This window comes from Prorops nasuta, unplaced genomic scaffold, assembly GCF_024137725.1.
Source record: "Prorops nasuta isolate Cenicafe-Biocafe unplaced genomic scaffold, Cenicafe_Pnas_1.2 PNAS00005, whole genome shotgun sequence".
NCBI classification, from domain to species: domain Eukaryota; kingdom Metazoa; phylum Arthropoda; class Insecta; order Hymenoptera; family Bethylidae; genus Prorops; species Prorops nasuta.
The window spans coordinates 5564501-5591437 of NW_027116802.1; the positions used below are offsets into that span (position 1 = coordinate 5564501).

Here is a 26937-nt window from a genome sequence, read left to right on the forward strand (position 1 = left end):
AGGAGCCGCGTTTGCTGACGGATAGCATCGGCGAAGCAGCTGCAGGCCGGCAGAGGAAAGAACCCTCGTGGGACGAGATCGAGGAGGATGAGCCACGGAAAGCCTTGGTGGAAATAAATTGGCAAGGTCCGGGCCAGGCAGGGAACAACGGCGATTTATCGGGAGGACTGCCAGCGGAGAAAAGCGTGCAGGGACGCTTAAAACTGATAGACGAGGACGACGAGGACGAGTGCCGGACGTCGCGGACGTTAGGAATAGGGGAGAGACTCGAGGAAGAAGATTGCGGTGCACCGACCGCGCCGAAGGAGAAGGTGCAGCTGATTGGAGGTTGCAATGGTGGGATTGGTCGAGCAGCGAGCGTCGTTGGCCCTGCGAAGAGGGTCATCTTCCCACCGCAAATACAAGTGGTGGATTACGATTCCGTCGCGGTCTGCCCGGCCCTGCAAACTAATCGTCACGCGTGTCCCAAATGTACCTCTGCCGTTGCACTGCGATTACAAATCGACCCATTTAAATCCCCGACGAATCCCACCGGCTTCTCCAAGAGACACGAGAAAAAGGAGAAAAATGGCAGAGGCTGCTTCCCGCCGCTGGGAAAGAAGAGGGAAGCAGCGGCCAGGGTGCATAAAGAGGAGAAAAAAAACGGCTGGTTGAAAAGACGCTCGAGGAGTTTGGCTGCGAGCACGCGAATATTGCAGGAGAGCAGCGCCGAAGCTTGCGGGAGAAAGAAACATGATTCGGCACCGAGGCGTCAGGTAGAGCTTAGAAAAGAGGCCACTCTGGCTCGACACTACTATCCGGAGGGTGGCTGGGGATACGTGATTGTCACTTGCTCCGTTCTTGTCCATTTTCTTGGCATCGGCCTTCAATTCGCCGCACCCGGAACCTGGCACGTCGGAGCTCAACACAAGTTTCATCATCCACCCCTGCACACCGCAGGTGAGATTCTTCTATTGTTCTGCCTCATCCTCCGCGCAATCTTAATCCTCATTGCTATTCTCCTCCTTCTTTCTCGCTTCGGATTTTACATCGATCCAATCTTTATAGTTTTATTATCGGATCTTACGTGCAACGATATACAAGAGGTGAACGCGTTGGAAATTATCTTTGGTATTGGGATTTCTTATGAGAAAAGTATCTTTGGATGAAATTGGATGAGAAAAATATTGCAAGACTATATATACATACATATATAGGGTAGTATCTACTATTTTATTATGTAATAGTAATTAACCTCCCGAGCACAAGCACGTGCCTTCCCTGATGTTGTCTCTTGTGGATTATCGAGAGAAAAGAGATACGTGGGACACGTTAGATTTTTTGAGGAGTCTATAATAATTGGTTTACACATCTGTCCAAAAGTGTCAACCCTCGTATATACCCTTTGAGAATCCATCCGATCGTGTAATAAATTATTGGCTCGCTGTAGAGCCGTGTCCCACGAGGGATACGCTATGGCCAAGTGGCAACTGTTCGAAAAATATTGGGTCAGCACCGGCCATTATCAACCCCCCTGTACACTTTATCTCGCGATCACTCCAGCAATTTTCATTCGTTGATCAATCACCATCGCACTTTTGCGACGTATCGTGTGCTACTTTTTCCATTCCATTATCGCGCGGCCGAAGCGAGCGAGGGCGATCGAGGCGAGCGCGTGGCTTTAGTCAGCAGCCACACGGAACTTTATTCGCGTTTGGTCCTCCAATGTTTTGCGTCTCGCTTTCGCCTTTTACAACTTTCCGTTTGACAGAGACGGACGGAGGAAGAACTGTAAGACCTCGCGCACCTCACCCCCGTTCTGTTTCTACTTTGGAATGCAGCCCAGAAACTACGACAAACGATTTCGTCGTTCCCACTTCGTCATTTGCTCTCGCCGCGCTTTCTCATTTGTCATTCGCGCGCTACTCTTGCTTATTACTAAAACGCGCGCGAAAACACGCCTCGAATCCTGAAAAATCGATCACAGGACGGAAATATGTCTCCTCTTAAAACCGTAAATCTTCTATAGTACTATGCAAAATGTACATTTCAAGCTGTATGTAATTGTCCTAAAAGGTGAAACACGCTATATAGCTCGCGCTTATGTACATATATCGAATTTTCAAGCTCCTCAGAAATCTCTCTACTTTTCTATCCTCGATCCATATGTAATCATGATTATTTATCAAGGGAGCTTGACAGTTCCGTAACCATATATATAGAAAACTTTAGCACACTCTTAATATAGGATTTTGACAAGTAAAAATTTATTAGCGTAAACGAATAGCGATCGAGAGGTTAGCGAGGTTCGCGAGGCTCGAGGTGAAATTGAAATAGACAGGCGTGAAAAATCGGGACGCACGATCGGTAATCGGAACGTGTCGCGCACCTTGTCACGTGCGTTTCTTTGCGTGCGGAGCATCGCGATGCACCATCGAGAAAGATCCAAGGGGGAGCCCTGTTTTATCGGTGCTTCGAGAGCTATTGGAAGGCTGAGGCATCACAGTTTTTATCGAACCATCGTGAAACGCTTCTGCGTGTACCGATCGAATCGATGTACCGCGATCGCGATGAAAAAGAATCTTCTTTAAAGTCATTCGGAATATGTCTTACCGGAAACGGAGGTCCTCGTACAGCGAGGCCATAAATGGGAAAGCAATTGTGGAAGTGGGGCAAGAGTCAGGGATGGAAGAGGAGGATGAAAAATCTTTGGGAAAACTGGGAAGGACGAGGAGTGCGAGGATGGGGTGGAGGAGCAGGAGAAACGGGAGTTTGGAGTCTGGGAGTTGGTCGGTGGACAGTTTGGCACTGCAGACGAGCAGCGTTTCTCTGGACACGAGACGATCTTCCGAAATGGAAAACGGCGTGCTGTACGGGTACGGTAAGCCAGAGCCAAAGCCAGAACCAGAGATCCTGTTCAGAATGATGAAATGCCGTTGCTTTCTGGCCGGCAGCAGCAGGTTTTCGGTCTGTTGTCAGTGGCAGCAGTGTCAGTGCCGATGCAGCCAGTGGCAGAGCCAGCAGAGAAAGATCTCCGTCGCGTCCTCCTCTTCTTACTCCCCCAAGAGGAAAGATTCCGGCTTCTCCATCTCCACGTGCCAGAGTATCTTACCTCCACTCTCCTCCGGCAGGAGCTCCATGCTCAGCCTCGGCCAGCCTCTCGAGTTCAACGAGGTCAAACCTAACATGCACGATGCCATTGTTCGTGTTATACAACGCAGACACTCGGAGCAGATGCATCTGGGACTTAACAGAATGATCGAGCGTATCAATGAACGGAAATTATCCGACCAGACCAATCATACGCAACTGCGGGAGCTCCATCATCGGCGGCTCCTCGACGAGCGACCAGGATTATCCGAGTCGATCGATGAACAGTGCAGGGAGCTGCAGCAGTCCAGGAGGTTCGCCAATGGGAGAAAGCATTCGTTGGATCAGACGAGGCAGGGGCTTCAGCACCTCCGGGGGAAATATTCCGATCGAAGGAATTCAGTGGAACCCTGCAACATCGAACAGACGCTCGAGTACGAATCTGAAGAATCTCAGAGGAGAAGTTGCCCCAAGTGCAGCGGCAAATTAACATCTCACGATGGCTCGAGTTTCGAGAGGAGTAGGAGGAGGAGGAATGGGAGACTGAAATCCCAAGCTCTTCTTCGAGGGAGAAAGGATTCGGATGCGACGAGCGATGGTCGGAGGAGGAGCAGCGTCGTCGAGCCGATCACGCCGAAGATGATGAGGCGTCGCTACTCGGAACAATTGATCCTCGAAGGAGGATTGACCAGTGCCCATGACCAATTCGAGGATCTCATCGGGGATGCCGAGGAAGCCCCGGAGGACGAGTCCTTAACCGCCATGAATGCCAGAAAGAGGCTCACCTTGAAGAAGCATTATTACCCAGAGGGTGGTTGGGGCTTCGTTCTAGTTATCGTGGCAATCTTGGTACAATTGATTATCCACGGCTTCCAGCTTGGTTTCGGAGTGCTGCTGGTACCAATGACGAAACGCTTTGATGAAAACGAGACGCATGCAGGTACGTCTTACGCAATAGCCGCGTAACACTCCTCCCCCTCCCCTTTCTTCATCACAGCCCGCACATACATCACAGCTCTCTGTTTTCACTGTAAACGGTATATATATATATATATATATAGAAGAGATAAATTTGCTTTTCACGATTGTCACGCCTCGTAAATACATTATATATTACCCCATATAGCTCCACGTGCAACAACCTTGGAAGAAAAGCATCGAGACTCATTATGAGTCACACGGTCCGCTGCAGAGTAAATATCCAATATAATAAGATTTCTGCGAGATCCCTGCATCCTATTTACCGATGAGATTGTGCAAGTGCAAAACACACTCCGAATGAATGATCGCCGCGACACTCGAAACTATAAATAACCCAGAAAAGACTCTTGTATGTACGCGCGCGACAAAGAATTCCTTATTTACATCTCTGAGTGGGGATAATTTGGCTGGCGTATAGCTTTCACTCGGAATCAAAGTGTAACATCGAAAAATCTGGTTTTGCGGGTCGAAGGTACGTAATGCTCGGTAATAAATTTTAAGTTACTGCGATGTATACGTGTATGGTAAACCATATACAAGAGACATCGTGCACGTGTTTATATACATGCATGGTACAAGCGAGTAATCGAAAGATACGACAAAGGAAACTTTTTTATGGTGTTGTCAGAATTTGTTTAAGAGAACATCTCAAACGATCCACGTATACATGCATAAGCTGTAATTATTGGAAAATAGGAGAATCGTCTTAGTAGTGGGATTTTTGGGAGAGAGAATTTTCCGTCGAGGGATCCATGGTTCCAGTTCAAAGTGCAAACGATATTACGTGCACCTGTGGCAACTGTCGAGTGTCGTCTCGAGAAACGGTACTTACCTACCGTATAACTCGCGTACTCGCGGTTTCTGCGGCTCTCTTCTACTGCAGGATATACATAATACTTATATCCATATATATAGAAACCAGGTAGCACTGTTAACCCACATATATATGTAAGTAATGTACAACTTGGCGAACAATGTATGGCAGCCTCCGGAGGGTACACACGGCTGCTTTCTCTCCGCAAACTCGCTTAATCCATTATCCCTTTAATTGTATCTTACGAAACTGCACTCGCTCTAACCTCTAATTTCCTTACCGGTTTCATCTGCACATTTTGTACATTCTATCGGCGTCGACCCTCTTCTATATCCCAGTGTTTTTTAACGGGAACACGGGCGCCCGCGAAGGCAGGCAACCATGCATATGCATATACCGCGTGTATTAACTTCCTGGATGACTCTTATTTGTACAGCCGCGCGCGCACCCACCGTGCATGGAAATCCCTCAGGACTGTCGCTCTTTAAACGAGCAGATGCAGTTATCACACCCTGCAATGATAAGTGCAGTTCTTTAAGGAGAGATATAAGAATGGGAATCGCAGGTTTTTATTCCCTTGACTCGAGAACTGCCTTATGGGATCGGTATGCTAAAATCGAGGGAAATAATTGAGGACTAATTAAATAAATGCTTCATTGAATGCTTAATTAAAGGGGATCGCAATTAAATGCTAATTAATGTAAATGCTCACTGAATCCGGCGTATGCTTCATTTAACTTATTCCTTGGAATGTCAGTTGCATCCAACTTTCAATTAAATCAGGATTCCCGTTTCTGAACACTGCAAGGCTGATGACACTGTACGGGAGGGGAGGGGGGGGGGGGAGGAATTAAAGCCAGTCGCGGAGCAGCGTATAATTAACCTATGCCAATCCTTTTGCAGAGCTTCGTGGAATTACGAGAAGCATCTAGCTCGCCGCTAACGTTACTCGTCGTTATATTTATCGGTAATAAATAATTATATTTAATCTCTGGTACACACTTTACGAATTTCTTCACTATAGGAATAAGAGTTTTTGGTTGAACGATAGAAAAATCTTTTTTCCTTTTATCTTTAAATGTATTCCCGTCTCTCGCAAATGTGATAAGTTACCGATCGTACCACGTATAAAGGGATAAGGTAGAAGAATGTTGATAGTCGCAGACGCGCGCTTCCTTATCGGCAGTAGTTACGGAACGGTATACCTCAGAAGAAACTCGAATCTTGGGGCCTTTCCATTTTCTATATATTATTTTCGTCGCGTCGCGTCGCGTATACTATAATGCGAATGCACGGTAAGTAAGATATCGAGTTACAATAAAAATGTTCAAATACCACGTGCGTGCGCGCAGCGGCGGCAACGTATAGCAAGATTTCAGAGAGATATTACCGAAGCAAGATTTACGTACTCCCATTGAAAGGCAAATATCTATATTTTACTTACGATTCAGGTTAATTCATCGTAAAATATAGAGAATGGTAAATCACATCCTTTTCTCATATTTTTCAAATTAACCTAGACCAGCGTGTAGATTCTAGCGAGTGCTGCGATCGACCTCTTGGAAACAGTTTTCGGAAGTTTTAAAACGACCCCCCTTATAATATAACGATGAAAACTAAAGTCGTCAATTTTTCCCTAGCCGAGCGTCGGATCGTTTTTCTAGAATTCGCAGGGAATAATAGGAGTATAACCGAGCAGCCAGGGTCCATTGCGATACCCTTGTTTACAGACTTCGCTAAAGAAAAGGACCTCTTTGATGGGAGGGAACGTAGAGTCATTGACCTTTCTGCCAAGGAACCTAATAAATTTTTGATAGGCAAAATATTTTATACAGTATAAAAATCCGCTAAATTTCTACAAAACGATTTAAGCAAGAAACAGGAGGCTGACGATAAAGGACGAGTAAAAGAGAGACCTTTGTTTTAATACAAGGATCAAATCCTATACTGCCTTACGTTCGTCGTTATATCGTGCTGCTGTTCAAAGTTATATAGTCGCAATTTAGAGAAATAATCGCTCTCCGGCCATATTTCTCCATGAAACTCGTATACCGAAGTTGATCCTATATTGCGTCGCTAAATAAACACCGAATTAAGCAATTTTCCTCGAAATAATTGCTGCACTGCATGCGGCAGTGAAAAGAAAATTCATCCTTCATCTGATGGAAGAAGCTGACAGCTGTCCGATCGTGTAAAAATTGTTAGACTCGGTTCATGGGATTGGAAATAGGAGTAAAGTGTTATGATTGGCCGACGTTGATTTAGAGCCGACAGGTGTAAGCGAGTGCAGCTTGTTTTGGATAGAGTCGGCAGGAAGCTGCGAGATCTGGCGGAAGTCTCGATGCAAACGTGACTAATGGTTTCCCACGAGCGCGCCCGTCCATCCTGTTGGCGATAAGACGCCCGTGGTCGGATCGTTGCAAGACTTGACAAATGTATTCAACGTCGAGAATGCCGAAACGTCCACGCCAGCAAAAGCGTTGCGCACATGGATGGTGAATGCTGCTCTAGACAAAGTGGCACCGAGTTCCCTTTATATATACCACAATTGCTGTATATCTAAGATCGAAAGCGCGCTGACTAAACTCCGCCGTTACTAAACCTTTCTCTCTCTCTCTCTCTCTCTCTTCAGGATTAATTAATTTTACTCCCCGTCACGCTTTCAATCATGCGACTAGAATACACAAAACCAGTTATATGCGTCTTTTTGTTCGCCACTCATCCTGCTATTATTACAATTTTCAATGCTTGGCCATATGTATAGTCGAGCGACAAAAAATCTACTGAGAGAGAGAGAGAGAGGAGACCCTATATAAAGAGAGTCGAAACGTTGATTAAATTTGGATTCAGAGGGATTATTGGATTTTTTTAGTTTGGGGTGTAATAAAATTTAGTGCATGAGTGTTTCGGTTGTGGCGAGGAGAGGAGGAGTCATTGGAACCGTCGGAAAGTCTTATTTCACCGATTGTTTCTCTCTCGTGTGGAATTAATTCGTGAGTGACGAGGAGGTGGAGTATGTCCTGAAAAATAGTTGGGCGTCAGTGTGCGTTATCGGGCAGAACTCGTAAATAGAGGAGGATGCGCGCGCTGCCGCATTCGGTGCGAGAGAGAGAGAGAGAGAGAGAGAGAGAGAGACGCTTCGGATAGGAGCGCGTGCATCTCCAGGACGGGGGCTTCTCTCGCAGTGTGTGGAGAGAAAAACCAAAAGACGCGGGAGAGAAGGAGGTAGCACAGTGGCAAGGCCGATCCTGCGATCGTAAAACTTTATTGGTGTGGAGCAGAGGCTAGCTCCCGTCCCCCTCCCACTAGTCCCACTGCTGCTGCTTTCGACATTCTTCTTCCCTTTTCTTTTTATTGTCGTCGAATATTCCGCGAGGCGCCCGCGCCACACGGCGAGGATGAATCGCTGCTTAACGATTACCATAAACGAGCAATCCGCACGCGCGCGCTACTCCAAATCAGGATTCGCTTTCGTTCCAGTAGTGAAAGTCGAGAGTAAGCACCTCGTGATTATCTGGCAAAGTCAAAGTCAAGCTATGAGCGAGTGGCTGGCTGCAGGAGGAATCCGGCGGAACAAGCGAGTCGCTCGATCAAATATTCCAAGAATTTCTCAGCGAGGATCGGAAAAAAGGCGAACGTTCGTGATGGAGTGGTCGCCAGTGCCGCCACTCGCCACGCGTTTAATCCGAGCCTCATTTGATTTTAGATGAGGTACAACAAGGAATTCCTCGGGGAGGAGAAACTTCATTTCGTCGCGTACAATTGTTTGGCCGCCTACGATCTGGCAATTGGAAAGAGAGACAAAGGCGATTCCTAGGTCGAAGGTCGGGTTACAAGTTTCGCCAGCGAGCACCAGCGCTTCCCAGAGTTTCGTGCTTTCATCGCGAAAACTCCGAAACTCTCGGATTATTTCTTTCTTTCCTCGACTTAAATGGATATTCGGCTCGTGCAGCCTATTACGCTTGGAGCGCTACACGCGTATACCAACCAGATATCGCCTTATCTAACGAGACCTCTCCTTGGATATCACCGCTGGCTCTCCCGAGAAAATTGCTACATTTTCACGAATCTACTGCAGAGATTGCCTAGCCTCTATTCCATTAGCACCGCAATTATCACGCATCCATTTATATATGTCCTGCAGCGCGTCGCGTTATTAATAGAACGATCAAACTGGAAGTCATAAAAATTGTAGATTTTTCAAATAATTAAAAATTAAAGTGTTAAAGTTATGCTTATTTTAAATGTATTTATATAGGAGAGGGTGGTCTATTTTGGAGCGTTCCGTTGATTTAGCTTCAGCTCGATTACCGAATGTGTATATATAATGCACATGCAAATTTAGTAGCCTATTGATTCAATTGTTTGACTTAAGTTATTGTGAATAGAAAGTTTTTTTTTTCTCCTCTTCGAGTCATTGATATGATTTTTAATGAAGAGTAATTAAGGAGCTACCCCTTTGAAGCAATAAGTAACCAATTTTATTACATCGATTGTACTTCTTACAGTCGACGATCAATTATAAGATGTTATCGATCCAAATTATGAGATTGGTTTTTTTATTAACACCACAGAGCTTATAATCTCTTAAACAAAGATTTTGTAAATGTCATTTGCTAGCATCGTCTCAATTTTCTCTATATTACATAAATTTCTTAAATAATTCAAAATCACTTCTACTTTCCATTAATTATCCAAAATTCAAGATCATTCGATTCGATCCATCCACGATTTCCAAGAGATGTTACTACACACGTTTATTCCTAAAGTTGACATTCCATGCAGGGAAGAGGAGAATTTGTGAAAGAATTACAGAGAGAAGCGCGTGTGCGTTTAGCTGCGCGGATGAGTCAGAAGAGGTATAGGTGTAGCGCGTGCAGCGGCACTTTAGTCCCTGCGCTCTTTACGAGCAGCAATCAGCAACGTGATGTACGTTTATACGGAGAAACGATCGCTGTTTGCCCGATGAAAGCCGCCGGGCGACATGCGGCAGCGAAGAAATCCGTCGCGAGTATAATTATACCGTGTAATTTATACGGATTCGTAAGTCGCACACGTGTCATTGGACGTATCCCCACGATGGAAAAAGGAAAAATGGCGCGTTCCTAGAGAAGATCATACAGCGTTGGTTTACCCATGGCGAAACATTCTTAGTAAATTGCCTGGCTTTTTTCTCCCAAGACTTTTGCCATAAGCCAATAAAACTCTGACAAGTCTGACCTCTCTCTCTCTCTCTCTCTCTCTCTCTGGCTCTGACTCTGGCTCTGACTCTGCTCGCGTCTCCCTAAACTCGTCGATAACCCTTGCGAGTCACCATAGCTATTTTCTTCAATTTCTCAACGACAGGCGCCTTCGCGACACGCTACCAAAAACGAATATATATATATATATATAATCCCTTTGCACAGTCATCACCCAACACTCCCTATCCTGATTTTCAAAACTCAATTATTACTTTCACCACTGATGCCGGTTGAACGTATACGAAAATAATATGTGTAATTAAAATACTAACGTATTTTAAAATTACAACTCGTATAAGCTGCAGAGTTCTCTTCCGGTAAATAAAAATGGCAAACTCTCCCGCGGACATGTGTGAAATGTAAATTTCTCAGTTTCGTATTTTTTCGCATCATATCCCGTCATAAAAAAAGACCACCCCACGTATTCGCGACATTCGTTGCATTCATTTTTCACCGCTCAACAATAAAAGTCGCGGGATGCAATGTTATCGTTAAAATCGATAAATTATGCAGTGTGAACTGTGAAGCTACGAGCTTCGTTAGGGCTGCATTTTTTCTATATTTGTCCATTCGAACAGGATGCGAACCTGAACGGTGATGCAAAGTTAATGTGGAAAGTGAATAAATCTACCGTTGGAGAAAATATATTTCAGAGTAAAAATTCCGAAGGAAAATATAACATCTTTTTTTATGTCATACGTTTCTGGGAGTCCAGAGGGATCGATCGGGGCATCTTATCAGTATAGGAGGGTTATTAGAGGGAAAAAATTCGATGCTCCTTATTACGGTACGACTCGGGGGTTTTCCCGAAGGTGGGAGTGCAGTGTCGTTTCCAAACACAAACGCAGGTGGGGGAATGTGTTGGTTCACCTTGCAGAGTGTAAGGCAGTAGCAGCAGCAGCAGCAGCATAGCCGATAGTCGCGGCATCGGATTGGGTGGGATGAACGGGGGTGGAGGGGAAGGGGGTAGGGGTTGCTCTCTCGAGGGGCACGGCGATGGGGCAGCAGCAGAGGAGGAAACGACCAGGCCAACCAGAAGGAGAGACACACCACACCGTTGCTCTCCTCGCAGCGCAGCATCAGTCGACCGCGCGCTACCCTACACTCCACAAATCCGCCAACTCACTTTTCACTTACTCAAATCTGTGCCTCAAACATTCCTACAAACTTATCCCTCTCCGACTCTCCGCCTCTCATTTCTCTCATTTTTCTCTTTTCTTCTCCCCCTCCCTCAACAAATATCACGCTGACGCATCATCTCACTTCTACTTTCTCTTCTTTCATTCCCCTAACACCTCCCCCTCCCCCTTTCACCATTCATCCAACACGTCATCTACTTTTTACGAAAGACAATTCTTTTTTTTTCTTTTTTTTTTCGTATCACAAAATACTCCACGACTTCGCACTCTGGTACCCGAATATATACTCGTCCGTCCGATTAATAATAGTTATAATTGTTCGGTCACCGTGTGGTACTCGTGATATCCCCGAGGAATACGACAGTTTCATACGCGATACGTCGAAAGTTGAATATCGTTAAATGGATCGTGGGAATAATGGTTTCTTTAATTCGCTAATTTCATTATCGAATTTCCAATAAATTCGTGATAGAAAAGAGGTTACGACAAATTCATGGGCAATTAAAAGTCATATAAATGCCAATTGAATTACAGCGCAATCTCGTTGATCGCTTTATGGAAAAATAGTATCGATGGAATAATGACGTTATAGTTGAGCAAAATGTTAACTGGACAAATAAATCTTCGACACGTTCGATGCAAGCGCTTTTGCAGCGCGTAAAACACCAGGAGCTATTAAATTCATGCATTTAATTGTAAACGCGATAAATCGTTCGAGAACGTTGCATATATATAGTCGTCCCCTCGTTGTTTTCTAATCTTTTGTGTATACTCGTGTTCTTTGTGCACTTAATTTTTTTCTGAAATTTCCGTAAAATACCGCGCGGTCCTCGTCGCTAAGTAGACGCGCTAACATTAACGCACAGTGCTCCATAAAAACGGGTCGACGAGGTACAAAGGATTCCCCGAGCATTCTAAAATTTTTAATGGCCCGGTTTGCCAGTTACCATTAATTCCCCGTACCGAGCAAAGTATCCGAAACGTCCGCCGTGAAATGTTCCGAAAACGCCTGCCCGCCACTTTTCTCGCGCAACGTTAGAGATACTCTCTGGTTAAAAAATATATATATATATATATATATCCAGACGGATCGAATTAATTACCCTCACGCTGATCAAAGTCTCCCAGCGGAACAATTCCGCCGCAACTATGCGCATTACTCGAATCGTCTCTCCCGACTAATATCCATCCTCGCTAATTAATCCCACGTTCCGTAATAAATTTGATAAAAAGAAAAAGTTTTACGCAAATTTTATCCAGCCGCGAGGAAAAGTTTTGATTTGTGCAGCGGCGCTAAGGCGATTTTTGGGGTATTCGTTGCTGGGATTGAAAGGGGGGAACGGTTGAGTGAATTCGACGATGTTGGCGATAAGGCGGCTGAATACCGGAGTGCGCGGCCCATCGCATCACGTGGTAGTAGCAGCGAGGAAAACGCGAAGCATCGATACGGGAACCTAGTTGGTCCGAAATTGGCGCGAGCCAAGCGTGTCATGTCGATTTCACGCGCTCGATCCTGGCCTTACATAGACGCCAACAGCGGTAGCATCTCGGCTGATCCAGAGTCGAAAATTGACAATAAGGTGGTGACGCGGGAGAAGGAAGGAGACTCCTCCTGCACGAGGCAAACGCCTCGCGAGAGAAGCTCGAACGGCAATAAGGGAAAGGGCACTCTGCGTCCACGTCCACATCCACGTCCACGTCCACGTATACAGACCAGGAGGCTACTCTGGAGACATTATTATCCCGAGGGAGGATGGGGTTGGGTCATCGCAGTCGTTGCCACCTTAATTCACTTTCTGGGACCAGGCCTACAATTCTCCATCCCGGCCGCTCTCACAATTCCAGCCACTCTCAAGTTTTACCACCACCCCTTGCACACCGCCGGTGAGTTCTTTCCCTTACTACCATTCGTTCGAGAGAATCAAATCAAACGAGAAACACTTTACCTCGTACCCTCTCCATTTGGTCATTTAGTTACTCTTGTACGTCGATCAGCCTAATAACATATATATATATATATATATATATTATCGTAATCAGTTGTGTTAAAAAAATCATCCAAAATATCAGGGTCAAAATAGACACTATAGTGTCTCGACGCCAAATAATATTAAAAACAATCAAGATACCTACCTTTAGCTCATCTTACCTAAAGTCTGACAATACTATACCTCATTTTTATTTCCGATGCACGTACTATATTTTAGGATAGGTTAATTCATATACACTATAAAGATTCAAAGAATCTACAGTCGTGTAGTCAAAGATTGTTCGGTTATCTTATTTGAGAGGATAAATTGTATTTCGGAATTGAAGGCTGATAGAGGTGGCGAAGCACCTGAATGGATTTTAATCAAAGCGATGGCTTGAAACGAGCGATTTGGTTTTTGCCAGGCAGTTAAATCGAATGGTAATTGATCGGTCAGAGCCGGGTAAGTTGGGGTCGGGGTGTATAAAAAAGAAATCATAAGGGAAGAATAGAAGGTGCTTCGGGGGTATGTGAAAGCCGAAAGGGAAGAGACTTTCTATAGATTCAGCTGTTACAGTTGCGTCCAATCGATAATGCAGGAGATCCGATCGATTTTACATTCTTTCTCCACTGGCCTGGTGCATGTGCATTTGTGATGACGAGGCGCGAGATCCGATGGGTAATTTGGGAGAATCGAGCAATTCCACACTTTGGCATCCACTGACCTACTCTCTGGCACTCTCCGCTCTTGACGATTCAGCCGCTACACCGGCGCCCGTGTGCCGTACGCCGCGCCGCGGCGCTACCTACCAAACGACCGAGACGTATTAAGCATTTTTCTCTCACTAGACCACTCGAATCTCCTTCACCGAATCCTGCTACTGGCAATACTTATTCGCCACGCCAATCGACAGTCCTCTCGAATTCCTGTTTTTCTTCTTAGATCCTTATTTCTTCTCTTAGCCAGCTTGGTCTTCTCTCCTATAGTAGTTCGACCAAAGACTCCGACGTGAGGAAAGGATTGAGACACTCCAAACTTTTTCTTCGGTAAACTTACAAAGAAGCCACTTGCGTGGATTGTTATAGTTATTCTTATGAATGATAGTTGTCAGGTGAGTAGACTCGATTCATATTTCGAGATCCATCTGAGAGCTTTAACGCTCCTTCTCTGCCAGCCTCCAAAATTTCTCCTTCCTCGCCTTTTCGCAGACAAAATCTTTGTTTATCTTCCGACCAAACATCCTAACATTTATCGATATTTCCACTAGCTTTATCGAGTGTATATTTAACTATAGCACGAGAAATACGCGTGTGGTTATCGTCGATGGTTCTAATTATAAGATGAACTTTAACGAAATTGCTAAACGCTTATTCTCTTTTCTAAACATAATTTACGAGGTTAATATGTTTCTTAATCGTGTAGAGTTTTTGTCGAGAAAAATTTATTATTTCAATCAAGCGAAGCTCATCTCGTAAGACACAGGGTGATGGGGGATCGTTCGGTTTTCGCTTTGTCCAACGAGACACACCAAAAGTCGGTAAAGTGGGAATGCCATGTGATTTGATCTCCCTCTCCTCTGCTCCCGTGGTAGATTGAATGGACTTCCGTTAAATTACCGACCGTGATCTCCTTGCCAGAGCATTATTTTTCCAAACGATCCAGTGTTTTGCAATGCTTCAATATAGACGTCGCGTCTTCACTGTTCAACATTGTATATGCTATATACATTTCATTCTAAGAAATATGATAAATTGCTGCTTTTTTCAACCTGGAGGAGAAAAAAAGGAGAAACAGGCTCATGTGTCTGAAATTTGTATCTTCCTTTCTAGAGACGGAACAAAGGGTACAATTATATCCGAATTAAATGAGGTAATAAATCTATTAAGCAGTTTAAATAAAGGCCGACTCCCGTGACAAAAGAGCTGGAAATTATGCATTTTTTTGAAACGTCGTTTGACAAAGGATGAGGATAATACGAACTCTTATAAGCTTCTATAATAAATCATTTGATGAGCGTAAAACAGTGACTAATGAAAGAAGGAAAAGCGAAAGAGGGAGGAAGAGAGAGAGAGAGAGAGAGAGAGAAACGTGTAGAAAGAGGAGTCTTTTCATTCTATATTATTATTTTGCGTCCGTGCAAAATAAACTTATCTCTCCTGCATTTCGAATTTCATGGTCCGCAAAATTTGCTGACGTCGAGACATCTCTATACTGGTACAATAGACGCGAAAACGATCTCGTAAATCAGTTTTAATAGCCATTTGAGATTAGATGAATAGTTGATGAGCGAGTGTGTATATTTTATCGCTCGACATTATGCCCCTCTAATTTTATCGTACCGAAAAATAGGTACTTTGTAACTTCCGCTTTATAAATCTTGAAAAAAGAGAAAGAAAACACTGATTTTTCAAGAGACACCTCTCCACGCTTCTTTTTTCGGACATTAAATAATTCATGGTTGGAGAATATCTTTTGGTAAGTTCGTTTTCCCAACAGGATTCATTTGCATCGATAAGTTTTAATTAAGCCTGTACAGCGAAGAAAAAAACACAATCAAAATTACACTATAGAGATTTCAATCCAAAGGCTTTTGAGAAAACGGGATGAGCTTTCGGCCTGACTCGAATGTCTGATTCAATTATCTCAATGTGTTTCTGGATGAACTCAGTGGGAGTCGTTAGAAGGGAAAAAGCAGCCGAAGGACTCGGACGTGAATACTCGCGACGATCTCCCTCTCTCTCTCTCTCTCTCTCTCTCTCTCTCTCTCTCTCTCTCTCTCTCTCTCTCTTTCTTCAATCTGATTTAATAAAAATAATCTTTCGGCTCGGGGCATTAAAGTGAAAATAGCAACCAGACAAGGAAATATTAAAATTAATCCATTTAATGTAAACGGAAAAAGAATAAAAATGCAAGTAAGTAATACAATAATAATACGTCTTTCATCGTATAACAGCCAAATAATTGTTAGAGAATGAGAATCGAGTGATAAGTAGATTGGTAAATATTGGCCGATCGTAAACCGATATTTTCTTTCTTACGCAGCGATACACCGAATGCTAAGCGATACTCTCCTCAAAAAGATATTTACCATTATTGTTCGAGCATAATAAAAGTTAGTCTTCTGCACAACAGCTATAGGGTACTTGAATAAGCTCACTTTTAGCTTGAGTAGCTTGGTATTCGCGACGATAATGGCCACTTGTGCGAAACAGAGCCAGCCACGCATCGGTGCAAGTATACGCTCCGCATAGAATTTCCTATACAAATTAGGCAGATGTAATTGAGCCCGTTTACAAGGCTGTAAATTTAACAACGATAAAGAATTTCTCTCTGGCTATAGCGTACGTTTTATGCCCGTAACTCGCGCGCGGGAAGTTATTGAAACGACGTTGCTCGGGAGACACCATATAAAGACAGGTAGGATTGCGCAAATGATATGTTACGGATTCTTAAGCGGCTCACGTCAAAGCAATTTCAAATCCTCGGAGAATTGCATCGAATACTTACCGCGAGACCGCTGACCCGACTAAGCTCTAATTATATACATTGGAGATTTACTTGGAGAAACGCGCGGTTCAGCCGCACATTGGTCCATTATCATAATTTCTACTCGGTCGCTTCTTTTGGCAAACAGGATAGAGTATCTCACAATCGCATTCATAAACCCAAAAGCTTTTCTATCACTTTTCCCATCGAGACGAGATTCCCTTCTCTCTTATTTTTATCGCAAAATCTAACGTTTGCGAGGCTTGGGAAAATTATTCCTATAATGATTTAATTCGAGCCTGGTGCTTCTCAATGAAATTTTTATTAGGATCGATGAGAGAGAGACAGAGAAGCTATACAGTTTATCGCGCGTGGTATCAAAAGATAAATAAAGATCCCTGTATATCAGCGAAATGATTTTATCTCATCTGTTTCTTCCTTTCGTTATAATAAAGTTTTCGAATACCCCGCAGGTTACTACTGATCATATAACAGCGAGGGTCTTTACATTTCGACGAGGACAATGAATGGTCAGAAATACTTTTAACGCCAGCGAAAATATTGGAAGAACTTTCTTGATCTCTATAGAAGCAGGAAAACCAAATGGCAACAAGACGAGAAAGTGCAAAGTTTGAGCATTAAGAAATAAATATATGAGGCAACGGGTTCTTTCTCATTAAACGTAATTATATATGAGCTCGAGCGTTGCGCTTTAAATCCTTTTAATTAAGGTGCTGTCATTCCAGTTTTCAAATGACAAACTAGTTGGCATGGCCAGGTGGTTCGCGCGCGAGAGCCTAGACGACGCTCCGAGAGATGTAAGAGAGGACCTATATAGATCCATAATCCGGACACGTGTAGCAATGATGCTTGATCAGCTTCGCACCACAATTAACGTCTCTTCGGACATTTTGCAATTTTCATGCAACAACACCTCCTACAGACCCCAATCTTAATTGTAAATATATACCTATCGTTCACACTCGTAATTCTCATGTTTCACCAGTATATTTTCTATGGTGAGAACGTTGCAAGAATATAATACAAATACGATTGTTTCCTTGGCACTGAAATCCAATGAATTTTTTGTCGATAAAACCACGAGGCGTAAGCGACGACGCGTCAGACGGAGAAAGTGCGTTCGTACTAGAAATGGAGTGAGAAAATGCGATTCGAAGAGAGGAATAGTGTGTGTGTGTGTGTGTGTGTGTGTGTTGATCGGCTCGAGTAGCAAGAAGCAAAAAGCGAGAAATGGGAGCTGCTGTCGCAGACGCGAACCGACACTTCGGCGCGCACAGTCACACGTACGTATTAGCTCAGCTAGAACGGACGGAGTCGCAGCTCACAATCACACACAGCTATAGCCAGGGAGAATTTGCCGGCAGCGGCAGGCCGGCATCCGTCCGTACTCCGTGGTCTATGCCGTCTGCCGTGTCTGCCTGCCCTGCCAGTCCGAGAGTTGAGCCAGTCGCGCTCGGTTCACCCGCAGTTACACGCATGCCGAGTGTCGTCACAAATCAAACCTTCGACTGCTGCTACGTACATCTTTCGAAACGTCTCCGACCGAAATCCTCCTCATCATCGACCTAATTAAACGTCAGACCTTCCGCGTACGGAACGATCTTGGCGACCGGGCGATCGCCGTTCTGCCGGAAAGTCCTGGAGAAAATTCCAGCCTTGATCGGACGTAGTGTCACGGAAGCTGCATAAATAACGAAGGGAGGAAGGGGGGATTAGAATTTCGAGTTGATCTAACGTGATTGCATACTATATATGTATATATAACTATAGGAATGTCCACGATTGATCCATATGCTTCCTGTGCAAATTACATCGCTCTCGCGTCGAATCGAGGCTCCTATCGTCGTTGGTAGTATATAAGAAGGGGTGTGATTACCGGAAGGAGCTAAGTCGCTGCAAGTAGCGAATGGTGCATGACGGTTAGGGATAAGGATAAGTATAAGATCGGACAAAGCACGTCACCGCGGCTGGAAGACACGAGCGAGGGCCATTGGAAATCGAGAACTCGGGTGGGAGAGGAGGAAATGGAAGAATCGGAAGAAGCCGAAGAGAGACGCGACGAGGACGGTGCTGCGGGAGAAGAATTGCTGAAGAAGCGTCGAAGAGCGATCGGTTGCCACGGAAAATCGACGAGGAGAGATCGAAATGGCCGCTTCCAGCAGCAACGCGAAACTCGATCGAGGCGATGACTCGAAAATTCACCGGGATGAAGACTCTCCGAAGTTGCTGCAAGCGTCAGAAAGATCCTCGGAGGCTGCGAGCATAAAAACCGTCGATCGATCGGAGATGAGTTTATCCGTTGACAAATCGATCGACGCGGATCGAGCGAAATCGTGCAAGAATGCAGGATTCTTTCAACTGTCCCAACACGGAAAATTATTGGCACGAGCCTCCTTGGCAGGAAACTCTCGGAGGATCGGGGATCAGCGTGGGGAGGAAACAATGGTTCAAACTCGAAATTCCAATCAGTTGATTTCTCAGGATGGAAGCCGGTCGTCCACTCCCGATAGGTCTATTCGATTCAATCGAGATTTCAATGTGAAAGCTGCGAACGGAGCTTCGTCGAGCTTGATGAAAGCTGCCAGGAGATGCGAGAAGTGTCGGAAGCCTCGGGTGCAGCCTGCAACGAAATGCGGCAGGAAGAAACAGCTGGATCACTCGGACTGTGAATTAACGATTTACGATGAGAATGGGGGGGAGGAGGGACGTAAATTGGATAGAAAGCAAGATCGCAAGTTCTCGTCGATGTACAGGAGCAGATCCTTGCCGAGATTATCGATGCAGGATAGTGGAGTCGCGTGCAGTGGAAACGAACAGTCGCCCGGACTTGGTAGGAAAACATCGAGGCAGCTCGTGTCAGATTTGAAGCAATTGCTCACCCTTAAGCAACACTACTACCCCGAAGGAGGATGGGGATGGGTCACGGTCTTGGTTGGCCTCCTCGTACAAATTCTCTCTCACGGAACTCAGGGAGCTGCTGGTGTTCTCATGCAGCACGTCGCTTCGAAATTCGGACCAACCGTCTATCACCAAACAGGTCAGGATTATCATTAAACATAGAGCTTCTTATCTATACACTACATCATATTATATTGTCAAGATTAATATATTCATTGGTCCAATTGCCGAGGAGTAGCTAGGAATCATGGTTGTAAGATTTAAGGGAATAAAAAATTGAAATAAACATTTGGAACAATATTATTAACGAGTGCCTTTTAATCTCTGTATAAATAATATTGAAGCGAATGCTAATCATATGCATTCGATTTTCAATTCGTGAGCAAACAACGAGAAATTATTTCGCAACTCGTCAAGTTGATCACTCGTATATATATATATAGGTATACTTATTGCGTATAACGAGAGCAAGTTCAGCAATCGTTATACTATAAAGCAACTATATAACCAAGCGAGCATGGACTCTTTAGCCAATTGTAATTTAAACGAATTTTACCCAGGGGCACGAAGAAACGCTGAAAGTCGCAATGTATCAAATATGATAATGACTGCCCGAAGCAATGCTCCAATGGCGAGCAAGAAAATCGAGAGTTTTGCTCTCTCGACGCACAGAACACATCGATCATTTTGCGCGCGAATTCAAACGATTTATACCGTTTCTAACGTTCAATTTGCACCCAATTATATCTGGATTTTTGCGAAAACGCAAGAGATAGGGGAGTCGATGAGAGGCGCTCTCCTCGACGGTAAAATAATGGATCGTTGTTGTGCATTTTTCTAGAAAAGCTGTGCAGTCAATTTTCACCTACTGATTTGGGTGTAAAATCTTCGTCCGTTGATCATATATTCTCCGGCTACTTTGCCGCTCGATTTACAGTCCATTATAATTTAACTCGTGTGAAGACAAAGATATCGATCTTGACGAGGAAATATATATGTTCCACGGAGTACGTTTTATAGTCGCTATCAAGGAGAACTGCCACGGTAGTTTTTGGATTCTTATTCGAGCCGGATGCATCGGTGCTAGTGATAATTCCGATTGGCTCGCCCAACGATGCAAACTACAAGTACTTTCATAACATCCAATGGCTCCCAGCCAAAAATCATAAATTCGCGCCAACACTCTTCCATCTGCTGTTAATAAATGCAGTATAACTTACGTACATTTAAATCTAGAAACTGTTTGCATTATTAAAGTCCTCTCTTTTTCACTCTGGCTTATTAGGATCTACGATATTTACTTTAGAATATCAAAAGTATTCCTTCGGAACCTCGATCTCTCTCTTTCACTCTATATATATATATATATATATATATATATATATATATATACACAATATGTAAAGCAATGATATTTCGTTTAGAAAGGCTACAAAAATTTCTCTGAAAGATTCTTTGGCTTTAGAAGCAAGAAGAACGTTGAAAACATAAAACTAGTATCATTTCATTGTCCCCGAGACAGTCATTAATTAGCAGTGTGCCTGGGGACGCTGATTGATTAGGCGATTCATACTGAAGTTGGTTACAAGATTGGCAAGGGGCTCGAGGCGAAACTCGACGGAATCTGATCGATCGAAATCTCAGCTACTGTGTGTTCTGCAGACTATTACATATAAATGCAGGCAAGGAAAAAAGGAGCGAAAAACTTGTCCAGAAAGAATTGGATGTTTGGAGAACGATCGAGTGAAAAGAGAGATGCGCGTGTGTGTATAAGAAATCGATCTAGATTTTACGCCTCCTTAATGATCTCCTGCCCGTATAGCAGTTTGCTGAGGAGATCCAAAAGAAATGATTTGATCAGCACGCGGACGGAATTTAAGTGGTAAAATTGACGTCATAGAAATCACGCTATCCCCGAGTACCGCATCATCGCGTTTTTACCAACGAGAAAGCGTCACTCGTTTCAGCATCGAGTCATCTTTACGTGGGAGCCATCAAGTGTCAGGTGCCTCGATCGACCTCCTCGTATACGCTGTAACGCAACGCGTCATACCCGAACGTTCGCTCGTTCGTCGCCCCGGCTTAAAAGAAAAAAAATAAATTCTACATATTTTATATAACATATTTATCATTCGTGAAAGGTAATAAATCGAGATCTCATCGTCTATTTCCTAGAGTTTTCGATAAGAGTGAATTTATGTCCCGCGTCTTCGTGAAGAAATTCCGGCTACGTAAAATGGAAAATCTGCTAAAATCTGGCATGAGGCCTACGAATGCATGTCTCGACGGAGACGGGAGAAAAGCGTGATGAAAATCTTGAAGCAGAGATTAAGGCCCTGCGGAGGAGCGTGCAAAATGGCTGGAAAAAATTTATGTAAAGCCGTCCATCCGTCTCGATCGCGGAGGATAAGAATTTTGGCTAGAGAGAAACATGTTTGTGGAATGATCTCGCGCAACAGATAAATGAGAATCCGTAAACGCGAGAAACGATTATATCAGAGGATTGGATCCTCGTTGCTCTATGAATGAAACGCAGGCGTATTAAAGATGCTCGTATATATAGCTTCTCCGGGATTTTTTCCGAATTTTATCCCGAGGGCAGGAAAGCGCCCCTCGTAACCCTGTATGGAGAGTTTAGTCACAGAGATCAATGTCACATTACAGTTTATTCCCGCCGAGAGCTGACGAAGATCTCAAGTTACACGTGCTGCAATCTACGTCACCCCATTGAGATTAAGAATACAGCGAAATTGTTCCATTGACTGATGTGCGAGTTGCTGGCAATCCTCTTAAGAAGGATCTCATTATGTTGATATCTTCCCAAATTTGCTGTATGATCCAGCAGAGAATATAAACTTTTATAATAAAAGATCTGGATTAAATAACAAAGAAATTTACAAACTAATTTTTCAATTCGTTTGTCCATTTCTTCATTTATTTTCGGAATATCGAATATTATACAAATGGAGAAACAAAATATTCTACTTATATTGTATATATTAGAGTGATTGAGTTGAATGTTGATGCAGTATAAAAATAAATATTACAAATACACAGAATTTCCTTATCAAAATAAGATTATACTGGTGAAACTCTTTCCTGTTTTTCGAGATGAAACTGATGAAAGACGTTTGATGAAAGAAGAAACTATATATAATGTGACACAACGAGTCATTCAACTGGATCCATTAGCTCGTATTATTGAAGATGACTGGATGATTTTTCGAATAGGTAGATCGCGATAAGTGGACAACATTTATATGCGTAGGAGCTTAATGACTCGAAATATTATCGAGAGTTAGAACACGTAATAATAACTTGTAATTTTCAGTATACAACGTAGCTCAGTTGCATTAATTTTCACGGATCAGACGTCCATTAATCTCTCCGAACGATAAATAAAAAGAGGGACAGAGCGTGTCGTGTTTCTCTCATCAAATATGCGAATCCCCATTAATCCTCCCAATTGCTCAATTTCAAAATACAATGCACGACCAATAGTTACTCACAGGGGCTGTTAATTTCGGCAAGGAATAAACGTGCGAATCTTCCGAAGAGGCTCCATTGAATTAATGTAGAACATTTCCTGCACGATAAGTGCACCTTCTACAAATTGGAGCATTTATTTTTAACTTTGCCTCCTGTACACGACGAAGCTCTATGTCAAAGTAAGATATGGGCGACGAATTTAAAAATAAGCGAATTGTTTTTTCTCACCGGCCAAACATCAGAGGCAACAATCTATTATCTGCAGGAGAGAAAAAATCGCAATTCCAGAATTAAAAGCGTCTCGAGCGAAAGGCGAGTGAAAAAAGACTTTGAGGATGGTGAGTTTCGCGGAATATCACCTGGTTGCCATAAAGGCAAAAGGAAGGTCTTTGAAGATGATTTCTTACACCATCGAAACCGACCAGGCTTTAACGACTTGCAGCCTGCAGAAAAAATATTAGCTGCTTTCGGTTAATAAAGTAACTTCAACTCACACTATTTCTCATCTTTATGACGCAATAATGTCACTTTCTATTTCTTACATTCTTACTTCGTCTCTGGCAGTCACAGAAAAACTGACCAAATGATGCGCGCGTTACTACTTTTTCATTGCGTTCCCTAGCTCGACCACAATACCATTCGAACCATTCTCTACATATAATTACCTCATAATTGTTCTTAAGATAATTAGAAGAAAGAAAATGTTCCCTCGCGCCGGTGATCTGTTTCTTATCTGAATTCTCGCTCGAAAAACTTCTCTGCTTAATAGTTTCTTCAAGTTTCCTACGAGCTGTTAAATTCCGTCCATCATATATAATTTCTTCTTTTTTCTCGTGTACCTTAATTTATAGGGGAACGAGTTAGCAGAGAGTAAACGATCGGGTAATTCCAGGAATTTCGAGCAAATTAATTATGGATGTAAGTGACTCTTTTCGTGTTTTTGCTGCGAGATAAAAATTAGGTAAGAACTTGAAGCAATGCGGGGAATAATGTGCGCCGAATAGGCACGCGCCAAGATTGTTTTGCGATGGGCGATCGAATGGCAAGCAGTGGCATTTGCCATTTGACGTTCCAATCATTCGCCAAGCACGCGTGATTTATAAAGGGTCTCACGTTTGAGCGCGACGTGCACGGTGCACACCTTTCAGGTTTGTCGTCGGTTGGCGCGTGTTCTGGGCGGCCATCCGGGGCGTCTGTGTAGCTGCGTCTCCCCAGGGCCGAATAAAACGAACCAAGCGACAAATACACAGGAAAAAAGGAAGAAAAAACGATCTGTCAACCGAATGGTCGTTACCTTCCATCATTACCCTGTTGCTATACATGCTCTCTGTATTGTGAACATATAGAAACGATTTATCTCACCGCAAGACTAATGAGAATTTATCCTGTCGTGAACAATATATTTCCCTGAAATATTCGTGCCAACCAAAATTCAAAGGATAGTACATTAAGTTGTTTGCTTCGTGATACCACTGCATATTTTTTAAAGTGGCGTCATTCCATTCGTCACTCGATCTTCGCTGTTCTGGAAACGCTAAACTTTTTTTCTCTCGCAGTCACGATCGAGGAGGAGTTAATCGATCAACTTTGAAAAATAATGATTTATTCTTATGGAAATAATGACTCGTGGACGGTCCAATTTGCTAGAGGGTTAGCGAAATTTATGTGGACGATATGAAGACTTGTATATACTGAATGATCTGTGGTAGTCGTGATATTTATAGGAAGCTTTCGTGATCCTTGGACAGAAATAACATGAATGGTATAAGTAGATTACAGTATACAGATATATATATATATATACACATAAGTGCATTAGAACTAGCTTGAATGAACCAATACAAACCCATGTCCCGAGATACGTACCGAATGAGTCTGGAAAGTCACGTACTTTGATAAGAGCGCAACAAGTATTCTCGCGTTTCATCCCTCCGAAACATGCATGTGTATATATGTATATATATATATATATATATATATACATACGTATTAACCGGAAACTTGACGAGGCTACTATTAGTTACGTGAGTGAAAACAGACCTTACGAATAGTCACTTCGCTATATATATATATATTGCAATATTGCATAAAGTATAGGAGTCTCATACGAGAGGCGAGAACACTGCATCAACGCAAAGAAGGAAAATTCGTTTTTGAGCGAGACTTGATCGAGTAGAAAGGAAAAAATCTAAAGTTTTTTCAGGAAATGAGATGACCATTGTAGATTTGACCAGTGACGTACCTTCTTCTTTATCCCTCTTGCCGAAATGGGGGAGAAAAAGTGAAGTGGAGGCGCAGTTGACTTGGATAGATATTCGCTCGGAGGGAATAAAAAAAAGTGAGATTCGCTATGGGCTGTCACAGGCAGAGATCAAATACGTTCTTATCACGTGGCAGTTCAATTAGACTTATCCCACGTCCGTACGTCCCATTCGAGTGTCCACCGCCGCATTGTCGAAGAAGAAACGTCAGTTTCTTCTTTTACCCGTCAAAGGATGCAACTGTTTCTTGGCTAAAAATTGCCTTTCCAGGGAAGAACCGGTCGCTCTATTCTCTCCCTCTCTCTTTCTATATATAAGATCTAGAAAAAACTGACGATCGAAAAAGGCTTATATTTTCTTCCTTCAGTCATACTCTTGTTTTTCTCCACGACTTATTTTCGGACCGAACCACTTTCTTTTCAGTTTAATACGGCAAGTCTACGTATATATATATATATATCACTGATAAAATAAAACCCTTCTCTAGTTTCTCTCTCGAATCACAATTAATGTTTTCCTTCTTTTTAATTCACCTTATCTCTATATACTGCATGATAATTCAGGTTGCAATAATTGAAAGGTGGATCCTGAGGAGATATTTACCCAGACAGGATAATATTGTGCTCCGTTAAAAATTTGCCTTGAGAAACCTTCCTTACCTACGCAGAGTTACGTAATATATACCAAGTCTTCCTTTTTACCATTGCGAATCATTGCTTTTCAAGATTGACTCAGAGATTTTTCTATATTTATAATTATCAGCAGCTGATAACCTGCACTGTCATTTACATACATAAGCTTTATCGACTTTTTAATCAGAACGATTGCAGATATTTTGTCACTCGAGAGATATTTTTCTCGATTTTAAAAAAATCCAACGAATAATCCGCACGTATCAAGATTGCAGTTACATTTATATTGCTTTAGTCCGTGGTGAGGAATTTTATGGGAGGTCGTATGAACGGAGGAAAAGGGATGGGGTGGGAGCAGGTCTCTGGCAGCAGGGAAGTAGGCTCTCTTTTCGCGAAAGGAAGCAAACGCAAACGCAAACACTTAACGAGTCTCGGTCGGCGGTAATCTAACCAAGTGACTCATATTCTTCTGCGAGAGTTATGGCTGTTCTGAACTATATATCCTCTTCCTCTGCTGTTCTTATTCCCCAAATACCGTCATCACCTTCCAGTCGCATCCTCCAGTCTCACTTTCCACTTTGCCCCTTATCATCAGGAAAAGCTGCAAACCACTATCGCTACAAACAGATCGCTTGCTCCAAAACTTGCATTAACTTCATTTTAGAATCACTGTCATTTTAACCGTGGAATCAATCGATCGTTTTTCCACACAAAAAAGGATCACTGGAAAAATCGTAAAGTAATAAAATAACTCTGACTTGGCGTTTTGACGTTTCGAACCTCTGCTCTGGAGAGTATAAAGAAATTTGATCTAAATTTGCGAGCGTTTCGAAGCTTTTACGTCGAGCGTTGATATAAGAAAGAGCGACATTACCGTAAATTCCCCTTTTACTACCGTCAACAGCGAGCTTCGACGGGACTGACGAATGACTTT

General features: G+C 43.2%; 1 protein-coding gene across 1 annotated transcript in view; it reads left to right on the top strand.

Annotated features, from left to right (window-relative positions):
• Nucleotides 1-2583: 2583 nt before the first annotated feature.
• Nucleotides 2584-26937, top strand: part of LOC136773818 (uncharacterized) — a 37526-nt gene continuing 13172 nt past the window's right edge. Inside the window, exon 1 of the mRNA XM_066727730.1 lies at nt 2584-4009. Coding sequence (XP_066583827.1) covers nt 2584-4009 — 1426 coding nt within the window. The remainder of the gene's footprint in view (nt 4010-26937) is intronic.